Consider the following 25,945-nt stretch of genomic DNA (forward strand, 5'->3'; position numbering starts at 1 on the left):
ACAGGCAGAACAGTTGAAACTGGAGCAGCAGCACGGCCAGGTGGACTGGGGACAGCAAGGTGTCATCATGCCAGGTAGTCCTGAGGCATGGTCCTAGGGCTCAGGTCCTCCAAGAGAGCGGAAGAGAGAAATAGAGAGAGCATACTTAAAATCACACAGGACACCGGATAAGACAGGAGAAATACTCCAGATATTACAGACTGACCCTAGCCCCCCGACACATAAACTGCTGCAGCATAAATACTGGAGGCTGAGACAGGAGGGGTCAGAAGGCACTGTGGCCCCATCCGACGATTTCCCCGGACAGGGCCAAACAGGCAGGATATAACCCCACCCACTTTGCCAAAGCACAGCCCCCACACCACTAGAGGGATATCTTCAATCACCATCCTGAGACAAGGCCGAGTATAGCCCACAAAGATCTCCGCCACGGCACAACCCAAAGGGGGGCGCCAACCCCCTTGGGTAAGGGTGGTCCCGGGAATCGAATCTCCTACCCTGGCATTGCAAGAACCATGCTCTAACACAGGGTTCCCCAACTGGCAGCGCGCAGGCAAGTGATTTTATTTGGCCCCTCAAAGTTTTCTGAAAGAAATAAGAAATGTTTTATTTGTATTGTTTTATTGTTGGACACAAAAGACTGTAAAAACACCAGCAAATCAGATCCAAGTATTCCCACGCATTATAGAGAGATATGTGATCATATACAAACGTGAGCAACGTTTAAAATTATTATATTTTAGTCAAATATTATATCTGTTTGGGCTTCTTGCGGTCAATTTGCAGTCTACAAATGATTTGTAATTGTGTTCCGGCCCCCTGACCATCTGCTCAAGAAAAAAATCTGCCTGTGGCTGAATCTAATTGATGATCCCTATTCATTAAACCATCTCTCTTGTCTCAATGGACTTTGGGTGTTGCCACAGGAAGTAATTTGGATCTGTACATCTTTCCTCCAACGAGGCAGGGATTAATCTTTTTGCCCTCGCTGGTGCTGCAGACTATATATCGTCCACTAATACAGGACTATTGATATGATAATAATACTAGACCTATCTGCTGCTAATAGGCTGCATAGTGTATTAATTGGTGTTACAAGTGTCCTGAAGGCCTTATGGTCAGAGTTACGTCAATAACGTCAAAAAGGTAGTAGGCTAAACTATAACCCTAATTATTTATCACCTCCGAAGGGCCCGTGGATTCGGTTGGAGTCTGGTTACAACGAAGTTCCTTTCTATAGTTTAATCAGAATCCAAGCGAAGTTAGCTTGGCTGACGCAACTCACGCGAGTCTCCACTAAATACATCTGGGAAGGGTAGACTGTTGTCAGAATAAAAGTCCCTAATATCAAGTATCAAGGAGATGACTTGCCGCCTAAAGGTGAAATAAATAAACTAGGCCTATTTCATAACCGGTTACAAACAAGGTATTTCAGCAAGCAGACCATACATTCTTGTGCGCGCGTACCCGTAATCCTTTGCTCATGCACGGCACTGTTCATTTGAGTTCACTCCTGCAAAGTTTAGGCGAACTTCCATCACTGCTCACTCACTGGCCGCCTGCTCAGTGCTGAGCCGTTCACGTATGGCCTGTGCGCGTTCCCGGTTTGGAGAGGTCCGTGCCATCTCCACCCGCATAGGGGAAAAGGTGCTTTGTTTCTCAAAGCTATAATTCAAGAAAACGGACTAAATGTATCGGTAAGTACATTATTCTCTAACACATGTATGATAGGTGTGTTTCGTTTTCTTTCCGTATTCAGAATAGGATGATTCAAGTGTGAATTATATTAGGTTGGGGGGAATTCATTGTATCACTCTATGGAATGTGTACTGTTCCTCGAGGAACAATAATGATTTGGGGGTTTATTTGGAGTTCGCTGACCTAACAATTCTGCAAATATTGAAAATGCAGTTCTGATACCACAACACAACTGAGAAACTGTAACTTTGACTAGTGCACAGAAATATCTATTTATTGATCATGATTTATTTACTCATTTCAAACGCAAGGATTGGAGATGATGAGATGAGGCGCTGTTGTTGTTTTTTTCAGAACATTGTTCCATGAATGATCTGTAGTTGGAAATTCAACTTGATTCAGTTAAATCGTTGTTTTTAAAGAGCTTGGTCTCCCATTGCTGATATTCCTCAAATGACTGGATGCACCTCTGTCCCACTATTCCATCATAAACATTGTTGGTGTAGTGAATTTGGGGTTGTGGGAACTGCAATCTGGGACAGAATGTGGCCCTTTGTGAGGGGGCACAGAGATGTTTACATTAAGCCTACAAAATGTCTCCAGGCTCTAGTATACTGTGTCTCACTACAAAAGAATCAAATATTGTGACCACAATACTGATGGAGATGCATTAGGATCAAGTTGAGAAATGCCAGAGCATGCCCCCTGTGACCTAACTAAAGGGGTAAATTGACTAAATCAGTTTGATGATCAGTTTGAGGTTCTAGTGCAGGAATCATCAACTAGATTCAGCCATGGGCCAATTCTTTCTTGAGTGGATGGTCAGGGGACCGGAACATAATTACAAATAACTTGAAGCCTGCAAATTGACCGCAAGAAGCCCAAACAGATATAATATTTGACAAAAATATAAAAATCTCAAACCTGGCTTACATTTGTATACAATCACATATATTCCTCTATTATGCGTGGGAATACTTTGGAACAAATTTCCAAAATAAAAATCACTTGGAGCTAATTTTATGTTTTTTTACAATCTTTTATGTCCAACAATAAAAAATTCTAAAAATATAAAGTACCAGTTTAAAGTGTGGGCATACCTACTCATTCAAGGGTTTATCTTTATTTGGACCATTTCTACATTGTAGAATAATAGTGATGACATCAAAACTATGAAATATCACATACGGAATCATGTAGTAAACAAAAAAGTGTTAAACAAATCAAAATATATGTTATATTTGAGATTCTTCGAAGTAGCCATCCTTTGCCTTCATAACAGCTTTGCACACTCTTGGCATTCTCTCAACTAGCTTCACGAGGTAGTCACCTGGAATGCATTTCAATTAACAGGTGTGCCTTGTTAAAAGTGAATTTGTGTAATTTATTTCCTTCTTAATGCGTTTTAGCCAATCAGCTGTATTGTGACAAGGTAGGGGTGGTATAGAGAAAATAGCCCTATTTGGTAAAATACCAAGTCCATATTATGTCAAGAACAGCTCAAATAAGCAAAGACATGAAACTCAGCCAATCAGGCAAATTTCAAGATCTCTGAAAGTTTCTTCAAGTGCAGTTGCAAAAACCATCAAGTGCTATGATGAAACTGGCTCTCATGAGGCCGCCACAGGAATGGAAGACCCAGAGTTACCTCTGCTGCAGAGGATAAGTTCATTAGAGTTAACTGCACCTCAGATTGCAGCCCATATAAATGCTTTACAGAGTTCAAGTAACAAACACATCTCAACATCAACTGTTCAGAGGAGACTGCGTGAATCAGGCCTTCATGGCCAAATTGCTGCAAAGAAACCACTTCTAAAGGACACCAATAATAAGAAGAGACTTGCTTGGGCCAAGAAACATGACTAATGGACATTATACCAGTGGAAATCTGTCCTTTGGTCTGATGAGTCCAAATTTGAGATTTTTTGTTCCAACCGCTGTCTTTGTAAGACACAGAGTAGGTGAACGAATGATCTCCGCATGTGTGGTTCCCACCATGAAGCATGGAGGAGGTGTGATGGTGTGGGGATGCTTTGCTGGTGACACTGTCTGGGATTTATTTAGAATTCAAGCATGGTCACCACAGCATTCTGTAGCGATACACCATCCCATCTGGTTTGCGCTTAGTGGGACTTTTGTTCATTTGTTTTATCAACAGGAAAATGACCCAACACACCTCCGGGCTGTTTAAGTGTTATTTGACCAAGAAGGAGAATGATGGAGTGCTGCATCAGATGACCTGGCCTACACAATCTCCCAACCTCAACCCAATTGAGATGGTTTGGGATGAGTTGGACCGCAGAGTGAAGGAAAAGCAGCCAACAAGTGCTCAGCATATGTGGGAACTCCTTCAAGAATGTTGGAAAAGCATTCCAGGTGAAGCTGGTTGAGAGAATGCCAAGTGTGTGTAAAGCTGTCATCAAGGCAAAGGGTGGCTACTTTGAAGAATCTGAAATCTAAAATATGTTTTGATTTGTTTAACACTTTTTTGGTTACTACATGATTACATGTGTTATTCATCATTTTGATGTCTTCACTATTATTTTACAATGTAGAAAATATAAAAAATAAAGAAAAACCTTGAAGAGTAGGTGTATCCAAACTTTTGACTGGTACTGTATATATATTTTTGGGTTCAGAAAACTTGGGGGGCCAAATAAAATCACTGGACCACCAGTTGGGGAACCCTGTTCTAGTGGTTGTGGTTCCTTTATTTTTTTAATCTTAGGAATTATTCCAGACTATTCTTTGGTCAGATGAGTGAAGGATGTTTTAAACCATTTGAAGATTGTAGTACTTCAATGTTACGCATTACACACTATCGGCTGGTAGGGCTGGCCAGGTTAATGAATAGTGTTTGTGTAATGAACACAAGGGGAGACAGAGAGCTGGTTTCAAGCGCAGGGCGCAGCAGGTGTTTATTTGTAAAGGACCACAGGAGGAGGCAGGTAGCTGGGTCCAGGGGCAGGCAGAAGGTCACACAGGAGGTCCAACCAGGCTACAGTACAGGCAGGGAACAGGCAAAAAGCCATTGTTAGTGAGGCAGGCAAAAACTATCATACACGGGAGGAGTAAATCACGGGGAAAACCAGAGCTCTGAAAGACGTGTGTCACAAAACAAACAATACCTTAGTGATGGGCGCTAAGAACTGAACTCAATAGTGTGATAATGACATACAGGTGTGTGAACAGGTGATTAGAATTCGGGTGATTGAGATATGGAGAGTGAGCTGCGTTCAGGTGATCTCGGTGTTTGAGAGTGTGAGCTGGAAAGTGGGCTGGAAAGTGAGCTGCCAGCCTATAGTGTGCAATGCGTAACATTGTAGTACTTCAATCTTCAAATGGTTTAATACATCCTTCACTCATCTGACCAAAGAATATTCTGGAATAATGTCACGCTGGTATAAAGGATTTGGAGACAGGCGCAGGGATACACAATAGGGTTTTTAATACACCCAAAACAAACGCGTATACAAAAACACTGGGCTGTACCCAAACAAAAGAGCGAGAGTAAACCTCGTTGAACGACACCCCTAATACACAATATATATATATATATATATATATATATATATATATATATAAAGCACGCAGCATAACAGCTGCACCAAAGCATAGGCACTCACACCACCAACTGACATGGGAACAATAACCGACAGAGGGAACAGAGGGCACATATAACATACTAATCAGGGGAAATGGGAACCAGGTGTGTGTAATCAGACAAGACAGTCCGGGGTTGATGATAATGAATCCCGCTCAGTGAATCCTAGAAAGCCGGTGACGTAGACCTCGGGAACTGGTGAACAGAATGAGCATCAGTAGGGGGGGGGATCCGTGACAGTTCAGGGAATCTACGTGTTTGAGGGTGTGGGTTGGAAGCAGACGTTACAGTTTGGCCCAATTGATCTGCCCACAATTACAGAATCAAACAGTCCTCTGTCTATCAAATCATCTTTTTGCAATGAAACGTGTGGAGAAACCAGTCGAAACTCCACCCTGAGTGAGTGCCTCTGAAACCAACAGGCTTTAAAAGAGACCGTTGGCCTTTGAATAGAAAAGGAGTCAGAAATGCTTGATTGAAAGAGAGGGGTGAAAGAACTGTATGATTCGGCTAGTGTGCTGCAAATTAATCTGCTTAAAGGATTACAACATTCCAAATCAGAACCTCATATAATCATCTGGATCAAAATGTTGGTTGGGAATGTTGTGATTCGGTAATTCCGTTACGCACGCACACACACACACACGGCTCCCAGGTAGGGCAAAGCTAGGATAATGAGTGACTACACTAGGCAGAGGACAGGTACTGTATGTTGTGTAGTCTTGTTTTACACGTCCTGTGTGAAAACTTCACTGTGGTAAGACCATTAGAAGTACATTACAGATTCGCACAACTAGGACCTGAGAACCCCAAAAAGGGTAAGAGGGTAGACAACGGATATTGTTAATTTTGAAAGGATATCGTTTCTTTTGCTGTGTGTATATTTGGATCCTGAACAGCTGGTCATAAAGTATGTCAGATACCAAAAACACAACACTCACATAACTCTTGATTAAAAGCCTTTGAGAAACTCCGGTTTGGATCTGAAATAGGTTATAAAACATTCACATCATTTATCATGGGTTTCTTGTAGGATATGGTTGCACCGAGTCAAAAAAAAGTGTGACACATGCAATAACCTGTTAATATCTTCCTATAATGTATGATTATATAATTTTAGTTTGAGATTCGGATGTTATGATCAACTAACTGTGTTGTATTAATGGACAGTGTGTACTCTCCTGCATTGCTTGCTGTTTGGGGTTTTAGGCTGGGTTTCTGTACAGCACTTCGAGATATTAGCTGATGTACGAAGGGCTATATAAAATAAACTTGATTGATTGAGTAAACGAAACAACCACAAAGGGCTTGTCCAGCTTTCTATGAGTTCAAATAAAGATCAGAGTTTTGTGTGTGTTTTGGAGGTGTTTCATATTTAGTAGCCAAGTCACAGGGCATGTTCTCTGTGGTTTGTGACGTACAGTAGGCTATGTCTAAAAACGTGGTTGCACGTGGTCGAAATGGAAGTTGAAGCATGTCGTCTTCAGACAGATTTCTCAGCTAAAACTTCTTTGAAGACGTGTGTCTACAAATCAACTGTCTAACTACAAAACTACAAACCACTAATGGCCAACTCAACTCCACAGATGAGCGATCAGCCATAAACGCAGGCAACCAGATCCCTGGTCTGATCAGAACCCCTTTCTCTCCCCCTGTTGCCGACTGCCGACGCCCTGGGACCCGACGTCACCATGGAGACGGTGGTGATCGTGGCCATTGGGGTGCTGGCCACCATCTTCCTGGCCTCCTTCATTGCCCTGGTGGTGGTGTGTCGACACCGCTACTGCCACCCCCACCACCCCCACCACCTGCTGCACCACTTCAACTCCAAGTCAGTGCCTAGTATACCTACTAGCTACATACAATACATCTGGGAGGGGAGGGAGGGAACAGTGGCATCTTGGGTCACCTAGTATACCTAGCTAGCTTCATCTGGGAGGGGGAGGGAAGGGACAGTGGCATTTTGGATGGTTATGGGTAGGGCCCTGAGTTTGTCCAGACCAGGAAAACTCTTGGCCCTAGTGATGTTGTATGGGGCCTATAGTGCATTAGGTGGTGGTAAGGGGTCCTGGATATATCTGATTCAACTGTATCCCACTCTTACCCAGGTCCAACGGACTGACCTGCTGGTTTGAAGCTATAAGTCTATGGATTGAACAGAGCGACTTCACAGCACTAAGGTCAAAACGATACATGGGATTAATACTAAGTCAACATACAGGGGCAAAGTTCTAGAGCCAGTAATGTCTCACTCTCTTGTTCTCTCGCTCTCCTTCGTGTTCCCCCTCTCTCTCATACACACGTATTCTATTAAATACATTCCCTCCCTCTCACACACTTATTCAATACACATTCCCTCCCATTCACTCTCACACACTCTCTCTCTTCCCTTCATCAGAACTTCTCTGCTTCCCCACAGACCCAATGTTGACCTGATCGGTGCCATGGAGACCCAGAGTGAGCCGTCTGAGCTGGAGCTGGACGACGTGGTCATCACCAACCCTCACATCGAGGCCATCCTGGAGAACGAGGACTGGATCGAGGACGCCTCGTACGTCTGCCATGTGACACTGACATGTGCCAGGAGTAGATCAGGCTAGCTGTTGTAGCTATTCATATATATATATATATATATATATATATATATATATATATATATAGCCTTCCATGGTTACAAGAGTAACAACTTCAACATGATCATAACATCATCAAGTTCAAATAGGTGCTACATCTCTGACATGATCATACAATAATGAACCCTTATTTAAAGCTATTCTCTCTTTCTTTAACAGTGGCTTGGTTTCGCATTGTATATCCATCTTGAAGGTAATGTCTGCGTGCTGTACACCCTGCATGAATACGTCGTTTTCATTAGGATCTAACGCAATGATATTTACACGCTCTCTCCACTGGCAGATCTGCCACACCCTGACTGAAAAGCTGGTTGCCATGACAATGGGCTCAGGCGCTAAGGTGAAAGCCCCAGCCAGCCTCAGTGACATCATCACTGTGGCTAAACGCATCAGTCCGAGGTAACTGTCCGGTTATACAGCACTATCACACAACCCGTAAATTGCCTGACCGTCCTACGTCCTTCATGACCTCCCATCGTCCTGTGCGTGTCTGTAGGGTGGATGACGTTGTGCGATCTATGTACCCTCCACTGAACCCCATACTCCTGGATGCCAGGTAGCTAATGATGTTTTCTTCTGTTAGATAACATCATTTATAATGGTTTGAGGGGGACAAAGAAAACTGGGCAAATAGACCATATAGATCATACCTCTGCTGATAGAACTCATATGATGGTCTGACCTGACCAACAAAGTGACTATAGGTGGGGATGGTACAATATAAGCCATGGTAATCAGACGGACTTGTGCGTCAATGTTTCCCTGTCCAGTCTTGATGGAGAAATTCTACATGCCCTTTTGTCTATTTTGTCCCCTCAGGGCAACCGCCCTCCTCCTGTCAGTCAGTCACCTGGTGCTGGTGACCCGCAACGCCTGTCACATGTCTGGCAGCATGGACTGGATCGACCAATCCCTGCACGCCGCTGAGGATCACATGGTGGTGCTGCGGGAGGCGGCGCTAGCGTCCGAACCGGAACGGAGTCTACCTGGAATAGACATGCAGAGAGAGCAGGCCATCTAGAACACACAGAAACGTACATACACACACGCACACATTCACATGGCAAGGCACATACACTCCTTCTCTATACATTATACACATCTCGGGCACATTCTCACACATACACAATGCTTGATAAACACACAATAAAAAAACTCACATTCCCAAAACACACATTTCCACTTTCCCACTGCTGTTCTGTGCTGATTTACATACAGATGGGTTGCCAGATAATAGAAGAGAGCTGGTTTTAGAAACTGATAGGTGCCAGATCCTTGTGCTATTTTCCTCTTGATCCTTTCACTTTTACCATGTTTCTGGTTTTGTATATAGTTATGTATAACCATAATGCATGTTATGATTAGGATTTATATAGGTTTTATGTTACACTCTCAGATTCAGATTGTATTGTAAGTAAGTGGAGAGCTCACTGAGATAGGCTTGTGTGTAGTTGCCAGATGACTGGCCCCTTGATATTCATTCCTGAGTGTCTTCCATCTCCCAGCGGTGAGCTGTAATCCGCCCCGTTAGGAGTGCACAGTCACATGGAAGCTTAAATTTAGTCAACTAATCCATGTGGGGGAAAACCCTGTACACCCAATAGGACCAAAGGCCTGGGAAATAGATGCACACCTACTCAGAGCAATACACTCTTACTTAGAGAAATACACTCTTACTCAGAACAATACACTCTTACTCAGAGCAATACACTCTTACTCAGAGCAATACACTCTTACTCAGAACAATACACTCTTACTCAGAACAATACACTCTTACTCAGAGCAATACACTCTTACTCAGAACAATACACTCTTACTCAGAGCAATACACTCTTACTCAGAGCAATACACTCTTACTCAGAGCAATACACTCTTACTCAGAGCAATACACTCTTACTCAGAGCAATACACTCTTACTCAGAGCAATACACTGCTACTTTTCTTTTTAGAACCAGGAGTCAAGACAAGCCTCCGTACCAGCTGAAGGTGTTGGACGGCTTTATGCAGGTCCCTGTTGCGTTTGTTGGGCGGATGAACTACTTAATTGGCTGTTATCGTAAGGGAGGGTCAAATGTGTGTGTATGGGGGAAGGTTTCTTTGTTACCCGTGTCAAATGAGGTGGAGGTGAATTTGCGTGCCTTGTGCTGACCGGTGGCGCGATGTTATTGGAGCTAGCTGCCTCTCCATGCATGCCTAATACCGTAGCTAGAACTGAAACCCAAGAGCAGTAATCACAGTATAACCCAGCTTTACACACACACACACACACACACTGTCCAGCCCTAACACAGCTCACAGAGCCGCAAACACTGCACCACACACTCGAGCTTACGGAGCAACCGTAACAGAGCTCACACACTGCTAACCTAAGGAGCAACTGTACACGGTGATACACACACTTACGCAAAGAGACAGCGTGGATACTGTAAATACACACATTAGACTTTTATAGGCAAAACTATACTGTTAAACACACGGTCAAGCTTAGAGACAAATCAGGCGTTTTTTTTTCTTTTTCTCGTTGTCTTTCTGAGAAGACATGCCTTTTTCCTTCTTATATTTCGAGCTCTGAAATTCAGCCTAAGAGAAGACTGCCAGTATAACCGCAGCATAAGCAGAGCTCAGTGATGGAACGATATTGATTTAAGATGAAACATGAAGGAAGTGGCCACTCCTTTATTTTCCTGGTTTCCGTTGTTTATTACAATTGATTGCTTTTGTATGTAACCACTCCTGTGTCCTCTCCTCACCCACCGTTCGTGATGTTTCCTTATCCCTCTTCTTTTTCAACTTTCACTTTGTTTCCTTCCTTGATTTGTACAGGTAAATTAAAAGTTTCGTAGGAAAATGTGAAATGCTGTTTCTTCTACTTTTTGGTTAACATTTCTGAGGGAATCCACAGTCGGTAAGAGAACCACACACTCATGTAAGCTCTAGGAATAAGAAAATGGATCCAGTTGATTGATTGGGGATCAGGATGGTTGTCCTTCTGTTTGAAGGTATAGGCAGTCCTGTCTCTCTGCAAGCGAGAGCGATTGGCTGAGAACGAATAAGGCCCTAAAGCACCATACTTAAAGAAGACACACAGATACAACTTAAAAACAGCTACTAAGAAAACACTGTACGCAATTGTCATCCCGACAGGAAAATATAATTCTCTTAATAGTAGAAAATACAACAACAACAAAAATCTCAGGATATGTTGACATAAATGGGATCTTTTTTGTGTTTCTTTGGGTTTTCAATAGAGTCCTTTGCTTTTTTTCAGGCTGATTTGTTTCCAGTTTGGGAGGGAGTCATACTCATCTCTCTTCATCTCCAAAATAGTCTGAAACATACAAACAAACAAACCTGACTTCAGATACCGTAGAATACTGGAGAAAAGCAAGCATCCACTGGTCTTAGGGATGAACGTTTTGTGAAATATATTTCCATAGAAACATATTCAGTCACATTTTCTCTTAAGGGATGGGGGCGCTGTTTAGACTATTTATGCTAATTTGGCTAATTTTTTAAACGGCTTCCCACAAAATCCTTGATCGTACAATATGCATATTATTATTATTATTGGATAGAAAACAGTCTATAGTTTCTATAGGAGTTGAAATTTTGTCTCTAAGTGGAACAGAGCCCATTCTACAGCAATTTCCCTGACATGGAGTCAGATTTGAGAAATGTTGGCCACTCTTCTGAAGTCAGTTAAAAGGGCACTGTCGTTGCTATGACTATACGGACACTTCTTACGTCTTCCCCTGGATGCCTTTACGTGATGACGATTCCAACGGGGTCGATTGCGCGTTCACAGGCCCTACAAATGAAAAAACCCTGAAGCTAGTCATTCTTTGGGAGCTGCGTCATGAGCCTAGAGGACACCGGCGCGCACCTGTTCCAAGCGTTAGTTTAGCCTGTTATATTTCTCCGGTCATCTTTTCACTCGTTATAGGAGTTAAAAACATCATAAGGTAGTTAATTTAAAGCGTTTTATAGCAATTTATATCCGTTTAGTGCGATTTTGGGACATTTATTTTTGCAACGATGTGAAAAGTTGGGCACGCTTTTCAGTTCATCCCGAACGCAGTTGACATTTCCACATGGCAAGAGGACAGCTTTCCACCAAAAGACGATTTCTCCCAAGAAAGGATCCTTTGCCCAAGATACTGATGGAAGAACAGCTCAAGGTAGGACATTTTTATTATGATAAATCGTGTTTCTGTCGAAACATTTTAGTGGCTTAGGACGCCATGTTTTTTGACGTAGCTTCGCTTGGCGCAAACTGTATTGAAAAGTAAGGATAAATTAAAAAATGTAATAACGCAATTGTATTAAGAATTAAATTGTCTATCAATCCCTGTCCACCCTATATTTTTTAGTCACGTTTATGAGTATTTATGTATAAGAGTAGATCACTGTCTAAGTGGCGCAAGGACTTTTTCTTTACCAGCTTGTCTACATTTCACATTGTCTAACCATGATTTTGGTGGCTAAATATAAACATTTTCGATCAAACTGTATATGCATGTTGTAATGTGATGTTACAGGAGTGTCATCGGAAGAATTCTGAGAAGGTTAGTGAAAAAATTAATATCTTTTGGCGATGTTGACTTTTATCGCTCACTTTGGCTAGAATCAATGCTGGGCTGCTAATTGCTATGTGCTAAGCTAATATAACGATTTATTGTGTTTTCGCTGTAAGACACTTAGAAAATCTGAAATATTGTCTGTATTCACAGGATCTGTGTCTTTCGATTCGTGTATGCTGTGTATTTTTACGAAATGTTTGATGATTAGTAGTTAGGTAAACACGTTGCTCATTGTAATTATTCTAGTCCATTTGTGATGGTGGGTGCAATTGTAAACTATGCCATCTACCTGAAATATGCACTTTTTTCTAACAAAACCTATCCCATACCATAAATATGTTATCAGACTGTCATCTAATGAGTTTTTTTGTTGGTTAGGGGCTATAAATATCTTAGTTTAGCCGAATTGGTGATGGCTACTGGTGTTGGTGGACAAATAAAAGATGGTGGATTATGCTAATGTGTTTTTAGGTAATAGATGTACATCTTTACATATTGTGTCTTCCCTGTAAAACATTTTAAAAATCGGAAATGTTGACTGGATTCACAAGATCTGTGTCTTTCATTAGCTGTATTGGACTTTAATGTGTGAAAGTTAAATATTGAAAAAAAATATTTTTTTTGAATTTCGCGGCACTGGTTTTTCAGTGGGGGGGGGGGGGGGTGTGCCGCTAGCGCCACGCTGATCCTAGACAGGTTAATAAACCATCTGTTTTTATCAGCTGGAGACGACCACAAGAAGACATTTCAATTGGCCATTTCAGACCACAGCCATCATTAAATTAAGACGTTAGTGGTGCGCCCTAGTGGCTGTCAGGTGTAGCTGCACTCTGTTTTACATAACGTCACAATACTGTACATGACATTCAGCAGACAAATGTATCCAAAGTGTGCATACATAGTCCGTGAATACACTTTCATATGAGTGGCCCCAGTGGGAATCAAACCCATTATCGTGACGTTGCAAAGGGTCATGCTATACCAACTGAGCCACACAGAACTGGCGTGTTTGTGTGGCAACCTGGAAGTCGTGGTCGGAGAGGTATATCTCCAGGCGCTGGGGGTCCACTCCCTCTGGCAGAGGTGTCTGCAGCAGCTCCTCTAGGGGGTACTGGGTCTTACTGAGCTGGGCCAGGGCGTCCTTCACCAAGGTCAGCTTGACCCGCCCGGCCTCCCCCTGGACAACAGCGTTCACAAGTCAGCATATCTAAATGTAAAACGTACCTGACCTTGAACATCAAAGACCGTGGTGCTTCTATGACACAGCAGTCTTTACCCCAACCAGGTAATACTGAACTGGGTTTACTGCCGTTGTGAAGTTATTACCGATGGTGCTACTGATGTGTACAGATGCTCTTATTGATAATGATAGTGATTGTGAGGAGGACGACGAATAGTCCTCTTTTCCTGTACCTGTGTGGTGGGTGTGGGTCTCTTCTCCCAGCGGGGGAAAACGTTGGTGAAGGTGAGGGGTTCTGCTCCGTCCTGGATGAGGTAGGCCTGAAGGGGGCGCCTCGGGTTCCTCTCTAAAACAACACACCGCAAAACCGTCAGAGAACCACAGAACAACTTAACCCCTAACTACAGCACATCCCCAACACACTCCTGATGATGACCGACAGTCATGTAAACACCTCAGATTATAATCAGGACCTCGAAGCCACCTCCTCTGCATTTTTACTTTCTCTACCTATTCCTCCCCTCTAATCAAGGACTGATTTGGACCTAGGACACCAGGCGGGTGCAATTACCAGCAGTACTCTGGACCTCATGGGGTAAGATGTATATACCCCTGATCTAAACAATCAACTATTCCATTAGCTGCCGTGCTTTGTCTACTTGCTCTCACCTTTGCAGTACTGGAGCACTGTCTGCATGGCACACCTCCTCTCGTTAGCCCAGCGGATACAGGCTGAGCCAGCGGTCTCACTGCCCTCAGGCTCACCTGCCTGCCACAGATACAGCTCCATACAGTTATCCAGCAGGAACAGGGCTGGAGAGGGATAAGAGAGAGAGGGAGAGAGAGCGAGAGAGAGAAAGAGAGCGAGGGAGAGAGAGAGAGAAAGAGAGAGAAAAAGAGAGAGAGAGAGAGAATAAGAGAGAGAGAGAGAGAATGAGAGGGAGAGAGAATGAGAGTTAGATAGAGCTGGTCCTGGGGCTGAGTTCACAAACCTGTTCTACTAACACACTGAAGCCTCAGGACCAGAACATCCAATCAATCAGAATAAAACAAATTACAACATAGTCAAAACAAAACTACATTGCTTATTGGGAAACACAAGCACAAACACAAAGCAAAATGCAGTGCTATCTGGCCCTAAATCGACAGTACACCGTATCTAACTATTTGACCATGGTTACTGATCAAAACCTTCGAAAAATCTTGACAAAGTACAGGCTCAGTGAGCACAGCCTTGCCATTGAGAACGGTAGACACAGGAAAACCTGGCTCCCTGTAGAGAAAAGGCTGTGCAACACTGCACAACAGCAGAACCTGAGACAGAGCTGCATTTCCTGACAAAATGTAAAGCAATTAGAGTGTCATTTCCCCAAATTTGAAACCCTTATTCAAGGTTTCAAAGACCTCGTTGATGAGAATAGGCTACCCGTCCTGTTAGGGGAGGACGCAGAGAGCTGTGGGTTGGCAGCGCACGACATTGCTGCCTGCCATAAGATGAGGGACAGTGTCTGACAGACCAATCAACCTGCACATGTCCTCTACTGTGTGCTTTTTGTTATTGTTCAATGTATGGTTATTTTGACCCTTGGTTATTGTTGTCACTGTTGTCCCGTTAACAATTTTGATTCTTATTATTTTAATATGGTAAATATTCAAAATAAACTTTGGCAACATGTACATTGTTACATCATGCCAATAAAGCAAATTGAATTGAATTGAGAGAGTGAGAGGGAGAGAGAGAGAGAGAGAGAGGGAGAGGGAGGGAGGGAGAGAGAGTTAGAGAGAGAGAGCGAGAGAGAGTTAGAGAGTGAGAGAGAGAGAGAGAGAGAGAGGGCAGAGAAACAGTGAGAAAGGGAAAGTAAAGGAGGGATATTAGGTGAGTGTTTTGTACCTCAAGTCCCTGAGATAACAATGGAAGTTGTGTTTATGAGTGCCTGCGTGCATACGTGTGTGTTTGGGCATTGAGTGGACACTCACCTGGCTGTGGCACAAAGTACAGGCTCTCCTGGACAAAGGGCATTGCCATGACAACCCCTGGCAACCGGGCAGGGCTCTGCAGCTCCTCCCCCTGGAAGGTTCCGGAACGGGTGCTCAGATGGAAGAGGCGTGGCGTGAAGTTATACTTCCCTGGATCTGAGCGATAACAACACACAGCATCTCATCACATCAACCTCTCAACCTTCCAGCACTCAGAGAAGTTCAGCTGGTGTATACCTTCTTACATTAGTCATTTGTGTGTTCATTGTCAGAACAGAAAGGACAAGATTATGTTATAATGCTGTAATTGCATCAAAGGGTTGTTTAATGCAATAGAATAAGGGGTTGTTAGATCACTCATCTGTGTGTTCTACTGAGGATGGGCCTCTGGAAGATTTACGATGTCTTTGGGGGATACCGCATTCCAGAGCATGAGTTAATGTTTCTGTTCTATAAGGTACCAGGGAGAGATGACCCCAGGGCGAGACCCTGGTCTCTACACAATGAGATATTGTCTGCTGTGAATTCTAAGTATCTTTCATACTAGTCTTAACCTTGTGACCCATTCCATACATCTGTTGTTTGTCATGTAGCCTGAAGGGGGTGTATCGTGGCTATAAAAAGACCTTTGTACTTTTGTCTCGAGGCTCTCAACGAATCATCTGAGGGTGATTCGTCGACCAGTCATCATTAACGTAATGAGCACTCAATCAATTCACTTTATGTGTGTGTGTTGTATTGACCTGCTCTCTTACTAATAAGTGAATAAAGATTTAGTTTAAGTATAACTCTGACTTGTGTGATAAGTTTGTCTCTCCTCTTTTGATAGTAAAGAAATGAACCACCACATCATTTAGAAAGAAGACATTTGGGCTGGGATATCTGTTCAGGTTATTCTGAACTTTCAGGTATTTCGTTAAATACAGTGCCGTGAAAAAGTATTTGCCCTATTGGTAATTTTCTCTACTTTTGCATATTTTCGATATTGAATGTTATCAGATCTTCAACCCAAACCTAATATTAGATAAAGGGAACCTGAGTGAACAAATAACACAACAATGACATACTTATTTCATTTATTTAATGAACAAAGTTATGCAACACCCAATTCATTTCTGTGAAAAAGTAATTGCCCCCTTACATTCAATAACTGGCTGTGTCACCTTTAGCTGCAATGACTTCAACCAAACACTTCCTGTAGTTGTTAATCAGTCTCTCACATTGCTGTGGAGGAATTTTGGCCCACTCTTCCATGCAGAACTTCTTTAACTCAGCATCATTTGTGGGTTTTCAAGTATGAACTGCTCATTTCAAGTCCTGCCACAACATCTCAATTGGGATTAGGTCTGGACTTTGACTAGGCCATTTCAAAACTTAAAATTTGTTGCTTTTTAGCCATTTCCATGTAGACTTGATTGTGTGTTTTGGATCATTGTCTTGCTGCATGACCCAGCTGCACTTCAGCTTCAGCTCACAGACGGATGGCCTGAATGACTACATGGAACTCTATTCCACATTAGGTAACTGATGCACGCAGTAGGAAGAATGTTCTATGGACAGATGATTCAAAAGTATAACTTTTTGGACGACATGGGTTCCATTATGCCTGGCGAAAAGCAAACACTGCATTCCACAGTAAGAACCTCATACCAAAGGTCATGCATGGTGGTGGTAGTGTGATGGTTTGGGGATGCTTTGCTGCCTCAGGACCTGGACGACTTGCCTTAATAGTAGGAACCATGAATTCTGCTCCGTATCAGAGAATTCTACAGGAGCATCTCAGTCTCTGAGCTGAAGCTGAGGCGCAGATGAGCTATGCAGCAAAACAATGATCCAAAACACACAATCAAGTCTACATGAAAATGGCTAAAAAGCAACAAATTTTACATTTCGGAATGGCCTAGACCAGACCTAATCACAATTGAGATGAAAGGAGCAGTTCATGCTTGAAAAGCCACAAATGTCGCTGAGTTACAGCAGTTCTGCATAGAAGAGCGGGCCAAAGTTCCTCCACAGCGATGTGAGAGACTGTTCAACAACTACAGGAAGCGTTTGGTTGGAATCATTGTAGTTAAATGTGGCAAAACCAGTTATTGAGTGTAAGGGGGCAACTACTTTTTCACACAGGAACATTGGGTGTTGCATAACTTTGTTCATTAAATAAATTAAATAAGTATGTCATTGTTGTGTTATTTGTTCACTCAGGTTCCCTTTATCTAATATTAGGTTTTGGTTGAAGATCTGATCACATTCAGTATCAAAAATATGCAAAAGTAGAGAAAATTAGAAAGGGGGGAAAATACTTTTTCACAGCACTGTATGTCAAGGTGTGTTTTGTTCAGGTATGAACAGGAGCTGAGAGGGGTGTACCTTGTAGCATGCAGTCATAGGCCTTCCTGTCCTGCTGCCCAATAGCGTTCCCAAACTCCACAGGCTCCGCCCCTTCCTCCACTTCCTGCACCCTCGAAGGGCTATCACTGCTGAGGCCCAGTTCAGGAGGGCACCTAACACACAGACAGCAGAAAGCACGCATACCCACGTATTAATACTGTTGCATTTCAACAAATTAATACATACAGAAGCACAGGAACACATCCATGAAGTGAGACTTACATCTGAGTGAGTCGCTCCACAGCCCTCTTGCCTGCCTCCCGGGAGCTGGCGTGGGCCTTACAGCCATGCCACAGGTAGAGCGCCCCCTGTTGACTGTTGAGCAGTATGAGAGAACCTCGGGAGCGCAGGCCGCCACAGCTACAGTCCACCTCCAACAGACTGGCCTCCTCAGGCAGCTCCCCACGCACACAGAACAGACGCCAGACCCCTACAGGACACAGTGAGACTGCAGATAGGAACACAGGGCTACACAGAACACACAGACACACAACCAGACACACACCCCGCCTAAATCAGAGGAGGTAAGGCCAAGGTAATATCCCACCTGTGTTGTTGGTGGTGTCCGCTCGGCAGCCTTTGTGGATGACCAGACCTCCCTGGAAAAGCTGAAGGAAACACGGAGGCTCCCGCCCCTGCGGCACCATCACCTTCAACAGGACAACAACACAGGTAGGAACATCAGTCAGAGAGCCTACGGTACTCAACAACCAAAGGCATCCTTCTCAGCAATAACACTGGTTTAAACGGAGGCCTCTGAAATGCTAGGCAGGTTTAACCATAGACATCCTATCATTTGCATGTTCTATACGTGATTCTATGGTTTTAACTGAGGCTATGGGTGGTTTAAGAGTGTAGATGGAAGAACCACCCACCTGTGTTCCCTCATGACTCGTGAGTGCAGACGCGCCTCGCCCATTGATACTGGAGTGCCGGCCCTGCCAGATGAAGACAGCAGAGCACTCCCTCCCAGGCTCCCCGCTTTGATCCGCTGGGCTGAGAGTATAGGTCCAGCGGACCAGGTATGTGTCTCCTTCATGCAGCTGCCCTGAGCTCTCCAGCTGGGCCTCGCTGTCCTCAAACTCCTGAATGTGCCAGGTATCCACGGCAACAGTGCTCAGCTCCACCTGCCGCCCGTCCTCCAGGGGTACGACACCATGCCCCCTCTGAACGTCCAACCCCTCCAGGACTGTAGGGACCACCCCGTCCCCTGGCAGTGCCACCCCCTGCCCTGCCACCAGCGCCTTGGCATCACACGCACACAGAGACACAGACTCTAACTGCTGCTGGGGCTGCTGGGGCAGGGGGCTCTGCTGGGGCCACACTGGCATGGCAGTCTGCACAGAGAGACATAGTAGAGAGAGGAAGGGAGAGGAGAAATACGGTCAAAGAAGACCAGGCATCTTTCTCACAGTCACTCTGAATCTATACAGGATGGGTCCTATTTGGCTTTGAGTCATGTGTTTCGCACATTGACTCGGGACCGGTACCCCCTGTATATAGCCTCGTTATTAGTATTTTATTGTTACTTTTTAAATATTTTTTTTTACTTTAGTTTATATAGTAAATATTTTCTTAACCATTTTTTCTTACAATGTCATGTTGGTTAAGGGCTGATAAGTAAGCGTTTCATGGTAAGGTGTCTACAGCTGTTGTATTCAGCGCATGTGACAAATACAATTTGATTCGATTTGATCTTTCTCTAACTAACCTGTGCCTCCTCCACCACCATTGCAGCGGTCTCCTCCTTATCTCCAGCCCAGTACAGAAACTTCTCCCTGAAGAGGGCTGTCTCCTTGTGCTCAGAGACACAGCCAAACAGAGCCCAGCCGGGCCGTCTTTCACCTTGCCTGTACACAAATCGCACACATGTGTCAATGAATACAACAGTATGTATTTAAATGAGGTATTTTACTATGTAAGCACATGTGTGGTGTGTACCTACGGCTGTATGCTGGGGTTGCAGTGTGTGGGGTCCAGTGGGTTGACCCTACAGTTGCTGTAGTCGTAGGGACCGCCCCACACCTGCTGGGCCAGCTGTACAGCCACACTCCTGTCGCCAGGGGCAACATCCTTCCCATGCCACAGGTACACCTCGCTGCCAAAGTCAAACACCAAGGCCTGGTAGAGAGACAGGGGAACAAACAGAGGCAAAGAGAGAGGCAGAGACAGAGACAAAGAGAGACAGAGGCAGAGAGAGAGAACTATTCAGAGATCAGATACTATCTGTAAGTGTTGAAAATCACACGAAAGTTGATAGATGGCATTCCAGTTTATAATCTTTGTATTGAGTTAAAAACCCATTGACTGATATGTAGCACCAAGGCAGCAATGGATGAGAAGCCACAGAAACACACAGGGGGGTCCAGGGAGGGACTGACCTCAGTGGATCCCAGTAGGGAGACAGTGGGGATGGCTGCCCAGGCCTGCTCATGAGGTACCAGTCTGTTCTCCACCAGCCTGTACAAACAGTTAGACTCCACCACCCCACTCTCATACAGCTCATCCTCTTCTGGGGCTCCCGCCCCTACAGGGAACACACACATATACGATCACACATACAGTACACAAAGACAGACGCAAATGGTCACTTACTGGTTGCTTGCATACTTACTTTCTTGGTTTCTTGCTTACTGACTGATTGACTGACATAGTTTACTGACTGCCTGACTGACTAGGTTTACTGACTGACTTACTTACTTAATTACTTACTGACTGATTTAGTTTACTGACTGTCTTAGTTTACTGACTTAGTTTACTGACTGACTGACTCACTTAGTTTACTGACTGACTTAGTTTACTGACTTAGTTTACTGACTGACTGACTCACTTAGTTTACTGACTGACTTAGTTTACTGACTTACTGACTTACTTACCTAAAAGGCCGTTCTGGTTGTTTTAATAGGATGTTCACATAGTTTGTACAGTTCTTATGGGTTTGTCTACTGAGTGAGTGACAGAGTGGTTGGTGACTAGTTCTAGTCCGACCTCTGTATTGTGTCTTTCCTCCCAGAAGGTTCCAGAAGTCAGAGGCCAGGCTGTTGTCAGTATTGACCCCCTCCTCTAGGTGGATGACCCCACAGGCCCGGCAGCCCAGATCCCCCTGGGTCTGGATCAACAATGCCAGCTCTGACGCCTGGACGGAGACAGCAGAAAACAGGCAAACATCATCACCACTTAGAACTGACATGAATCAGTGGCTTCACATTGTGTTTAAATGTAGAATGTAAAATGTACTTCAATGGTATTATTCAAAAGTCATATATGGTTTGAATTACAGATGAATAAGACGCCCAACGGGAATCCCTCATGAACAATACAAGCCAGGGATCTAGTTAGCCAAGGAATAGAGAGTAGACAGTCAGTATGTGATACAATGTGCGTGTAGTGTCGAAGTCGTACCTTGGCTTTCTCTGTGGTGTTGGCGAACTCTCCGCTCCAGAGGATGCAGTGAGTGGGTGTGACCAGCAGGAAGCAGTCTCCACTGTTCAGAGACCTGGCTGTGGGCTCCACCAGACGCACTTGCACATGATGCCAACCTGGCACGGTAGGAAACACACACACGTTGATTAGAGAGTTTGTGTCCACACACATATGCACACTCATAAACGTAATCATATACACACACACACACACAATCTGTACCGACCTTTGATGTGAATGAGCATGAGGTTGCTGATGGGCAGGTTGTTGTTGTTTGTCATTGACTCTGACTCTGTGGAAGTGACATCGCGCAGATCGACGTTACTGAAGTCCTCTGTACTGGCCAGACCTGCTAGAGTTGAGTCAGCCATGTTGGAATTCTTGCCCACTGAGGGGTAGGACAGACATGGGACAGAGAGATCAGAGAGGAGAAAGTCAGAAACAGTATATAAGCAGATTGAAAAAGGAGAGAGAGAGAGAGAGAGAGAGAGAGAGAGAGAGAGAGAGAGAGAGAGAGAGAGAGAGAGAGAGAGAGAGAGAGAGAGAGAGAGAGAGAGAGAGAGAGAGAGAGAGAGAGAGAGAGAGAGAGAGAGAGAGAGAGAGAGAGAGAGAGAGAGAGAGAGAGAATGAAATACAGAGATAGCGAGAAAGAGTGAAAAATAGAGTGAAAGAGAGAGGGAGCAAGAGAGAGAGATCTCTCTGGTATATGTTAACATCACTCACTCTTCTCCACTTGTGTCCTGTTAGTGTTCACGGTAGCCATGGTGACTCTCTCTCCCATGAAGTCCTGCCTGATGTCATCGCGGGCCGCCAGAGCACGCAGAGGGTTCCGGGAGCCCTGGGTCCTACGGGACGGACGCACCGACCGCCTGTGCTGCGCTACTTCTGATGTCAGCCTGCACACACACACACACACACACACACACACACACACACACACACACACACACACACACACACACACACACACACACACACACACACACACACACACACACACACACACACACACACACACACACACACACACACACACACCACAAAGAGGCATTAAGACACAAACACCCACAACGAAGACAATCATACAATTAGATAGAAGTGTACATGTAAACACATACACACAACCACCCCCCCCCCACACACACACACACAAACAAACAAACAAACTCACATGGGTGTGTTGGTCTGGCAGAGGGCACTGAGGTCCTGTTCCGGGTCAGTTCCAGTGGCAGCTCCAGCCCCAGCAGGGAGGGCAGAGGGTGAGGGGGGCGACACCTCCCTGTAGAAACCACCACACGTCTTCTGGTCATCAGGGGTCATGTCCTCCTTCACCCTCCCCGAGGTCACCTCCAGGGGCATGTCCTGGGGAGCGGCTGGGGGGGGAGAGGGGTCGAACATGAGAGAAGTTACAGGTTTTCCACTTCCTTAGGATGCTCAAAGCATCACTGAGAAAAACACAGGAAGTGAGACAATAGCCACTAGTGGATAGACTTCCTCTCTTAATCTGAGGTTTGGACAAATCATCGTACTATTCAGCCTGTCCACAATGGAATCCAGTTTGTCCAGCTTTGTGTCCTCTTCCACCTCCATCCCAGGGTGACTGGAGATCTCTGTTGAGAGGAGAACCAGAGGTCAGGGAGGAGGATCTACAATCACAAACCAGACACAAACATCTGTTCTCTTTTGTGGATGGGGTATTTTTACCTTCATATGGGCATGCTGTTGCTGTGGCTCCTGTGGAGGGTCTCTTGGTGTGAGATGGAGGGGTCTCGTCTATGTCCGATACAGGGGACACCAAACCTGCAACGGGACAATCCCACACGGGTCTGAGTGAGGGAAAGAAAGAGAGAACGAGAGAGAGAGAGAAAGAAAAAGGAGAAAGAGAAAGAGGGAAACCTCACCTCTTTTCGCCATGCGTCCGACCACAGTGTACTGGGCTGAGTCGTTGGCGGCCCCTCTCCCTCTGGGCTTCCACTGCTCCTCGCTCTCCTGTAGGGTTCTCATGCGCTCAGCCACCGACGCCTGTGGCAGCTCCTCCTCTTCGACTGGTCTAGCGTGCTGCATGGGCAGAGACAGGGATCAGCGACCGAACAGTAACACCTACCAGTATGTGTGTGTGTGGGTTTGCGTGTGTGTGTGTGTGTGTGTGTGTGTGTGTGTGTGTGTGTGTGTGTGTGTGTGTGTGTGTGTGTGTGTGTGTGGGTCACCTTCTGTCTCCATTGGGGCTGAGAGAGGGTCTGGGTAGGAGAGGATACCTCCTGGGCCTCAAAGGAAGAGCTGGTCTGAGGAGGGAGAGAAAACAGCATATATGAAGGGGAGCTACGTCGACATGTTACACTGCAGTATCAACACAACTCACATCACAGCACTCCAACAAGTACATTTAAACGGAATATTGAGGGGCAATGGCGTGCCATGGACACACTGCACACTCACGCACCTGAACGTGTGCTGGCACACACACTCACCTGATTGTAACACATGACATATTGAGGTGTACTGTTGGAATAGACAGAGGAAAAGACAGGATCCTGGGAGGAGGGGAGGAGGATAAAGGAATAAGCCCAGGATTGGGTAGAACAGAATAGACTAGATTTGATATGACTTGGACTAGCAGCATATGACTTGGATATGACTTGGACTAGCAACTAGTCAACAAACCAGGGTTATAAGTTTGGTTGAAATAACCAAACACAGAGGTTTGTAGGCAATAGGGTGCACTATGTAGGGAATAGGGTGCCACAGAGCCAGCACTCCGCTTACCCAGCACTGAGGGTTGACAGCTGGTGCATCATGGGAGATCTCACTGTCTTCCTAAAGGGGGCAGCATTGGAGCAGAGAGGGGGTGTGGTCAGCAAAGCCAAGAAAAAAATATGGTGAGAGGAGTGAGCATGGCATAAAAAGAGATGGCAAATAGGAGAAAGAGAGGGTGAAGAGAGAAGTGTCAACACTGTCCAGCTAAGGGGGCCGAATGGGGTCATGAGGGTGTTCATGGAAGCATCTATCTGTTAAGTCTATCTGTTAACATGCCATGTCATTCATAGCCATTCAGCCCATTCCTGGGCATTAGCACCAGTAGAAGCTGCACCCATATCTAAGTAACGCAAGGTAGCTCTCAGTGATTGAATGCATAGTAAGGTATAGGGCTGGTGTAAGGCTGCTATGACATTAAACACATGCCATAGTAAGATATGTGGTTGGTGTAGGGCTGCTATGACATTAAACACATGCCATAGTAAGATATGTGGTTGGTGTAGGGCTGCGATGACATTAAACACATACCATAATAAGATATGTGGCTGGTGTAGGGCTGCTATGACATTAAACACATACCATAATAAGATATGTGGCTGGTGTAGGGCTGCTATGACATTAAACACATACCATAATAAGATATGTGGCTGGTGTAGGGCTGCTATGACATTAAACACATACCATAATAAGATATGTGGCTGGTGTAGGGCTGCTATGACATTAAACACATACCATAATAAGATATGTGGCTGGTGTAGGGCTGCTATGACATTAAACACATACCATAATAAGATATGTGGCTGGTGTAGAGCTGCGATGACATTAAACACATACCATAATAAGATATGTGGCTGGTGTAGGGCTGCGATGACATTAAACACATACCATAATAAGATATGTGGCTGGTGTAGAGCTGCGATGACATTAAACACATACCATAATAAGATATGTGGCTGGTGTTGAGCTGCGATGACATTAAACACATACCATAATAAGATATGTGGTTGGTGTAGGGCTGCGATGACATTAAACACATACCATAATAAGATATGTGGCTGGTGTAGAGCTGCGATGACATTAAACACATACCATAATAAGATATGTGGTTGGTGTAGGGCTGCGATGACATTAAACACATACCATAATAAGATATGTGGCTGGTGTAGAGCTGCGATGACATTAAACACATACCATAATAAGATATGTGGTTGGTGTAGAGCTGCTATGACATTAAACACATACCATAATAAGATATGTGGCTGGTGTAGAGCTGCGATGATGTTATGATGCTCCTTTGGTTTCAGTGGAATGGCAAAACCACAACAAACTCTCATATGAAGCCCTCTGCTTTCTGAACCAGCCCACACAACATATCTGTTCCACCTTCAAGAACAGAAAGGACAGCTAACTAACTCCTACCTGGCCACGCACTACGCACCTTTGAACTTTTTTCACCTTTTTCAAAATAAATATACTATTTCGATTTAATTTTTGGGCAGTGTGCGGACAGCATCCCCTCTTTTAAACTGCATCCCAAATCCAGGCCATCTCCCCTGTGATCTGTCCCCCTGGTGACCCTCATCCTCCCCTCTTTCCCTGACTGACAGGTTACACTAAACCCACTGGTTCCAGAGAGCCACCCCGAGGATTAGAGATCACAAGTGGAAGACAGGGCCTTTCCTCTGGGCTGGGCTGGTGTGGAGTG

General features: G+C 44.6%; 2 protein-coding genes across 5 annotated transcripts in view; one reads left to right on the forward strand and one right to left on the reverse strand.

Annotated features, from left to right (window-relative positions):
• Positions 1-1,514: 1,514 nt before the first annotated feature.
• LOC129832995 (transmembrane protein 98-like) lies at positions 1,515-10,790 on the forward strand. Its single transcript, XM_055897191.1, has 8 exons — positions 1,515-1,697; positions 6,889-7,133; positions 7,411-7,482; positions 7,722-7,853; positions 8,095-8,128; positions 8,219-8,334; positions 8,432-8,491; positions 8,755-10,790. The coding sequence occupies exons 2-8, from the start codon at positions 6,994-6,996 to the stop codon at positions 8,954-8,956; spliced, it is 756 nt and encodes a 251-aa protein (XP_055753166.1). The 5' UTR covers positions 1,515-1,697; positions 6,889-6,993; the 3' UTR covers positions 8,957-10,790.
• Positions 10,611-25,945, reverse strand: part of LOC129832994 (supervillin-like) — a 39,395-nt gene continuing 24,060 nt past the window's right edge. For all 4 annotated transcript variants that reach the window (XM_055897187.1, XM_055897189.1, XM_055897188.1 and 1 more), the window contains 23 exons: positions 24,250-24,300; positions 23,955-24,017; positions 23,694-23,768; positions 23,388-23,544; positions 23,191-23,286; positions 23,016-23,096; positions 22,658-22,859; positions 22,210-22,382; positions 21,713-21,874; positions 21,466-21,602; positions 21,052-21,199; positions 20,445-20,590; positions 20,009-20,184; positions 19,775-19,913; positions 18,939-19,400; positions 18,611-18,713; positions 18,286-18,493; positions 18,043-18,176; positions 15,673-15,828; positions 14,365-14,508; positions 13,929-14,041; positions 13,537-13,692; positions 10,611-11,263 (listed from right to left, as the gene is read on the reverse strand). In XM_055897187.1, the coding sequence (XP_055753162.1) occupies positions 11,177-11,263; positions 13,537-13,692; positions 13,929-14,041; positions 14,365-14,508; positions 15,673-15,828; positions 18,043-18,176; positions 18,286-18,493; positions 18,611-18,713; positions 18,939-19,400; positions 19,775-19,913; positions 20,009-20,184; positions 20,445-20,590; positions 21,052-21,199; positions 21,466-21,602; positions 21,713-21,874; positions 22,210-22,382; positions 22,658-22,859; positions 23,016-23,096; positions 23,191-23,286; positions 23,388-23,544; positions 23,694-23,768; positions 23,955-24,017; positions 24,250-24,300 (3,369 nt within the window). In that variant the 3' untranslated portion in view covers positions 10,611-11,176. The remainder of the gene's footprint in view (positions 11,264-13,536; positions 13,693-13,928; positions 14,042-14,364; positions 14,509-15,672; positions 15,829-18,042; positions 18,177-18,285; positions 18,494-18,610; positions 18,714-18,938; positions 19,401-19,774; positions 19,914-20,008; positions 20,185-20,444; positions 20,591-21,051; positions 21,200-21,465; positions 21,603-21,712; positions 21,875-22,209; positions 22,383-22,657; positions 22,860-23,015; positions 23,097-23,190; positions 23,287-23,387; positions 23,545-23,693; positions 23,769-23,954; positions 24,018-24,249; positions 24,301-25,945) is intronic.

This window comes from Salvelinus fontinalis, chromosome 34 (genome assembly GCF_029448725.1).
Source record: "Salvelinus fontinalis isolate EN_2023a chromosome 34, ASM2944872v1, whole genome shotgun sequence".
Taxonomy (NCBI): domain Eukaryota; kingdom Metazoa; phylum Chordata; class Actinopteri; order Salmoniformes; family Salmonidae; genus Salvelinus; species Salvelinus fontinalis.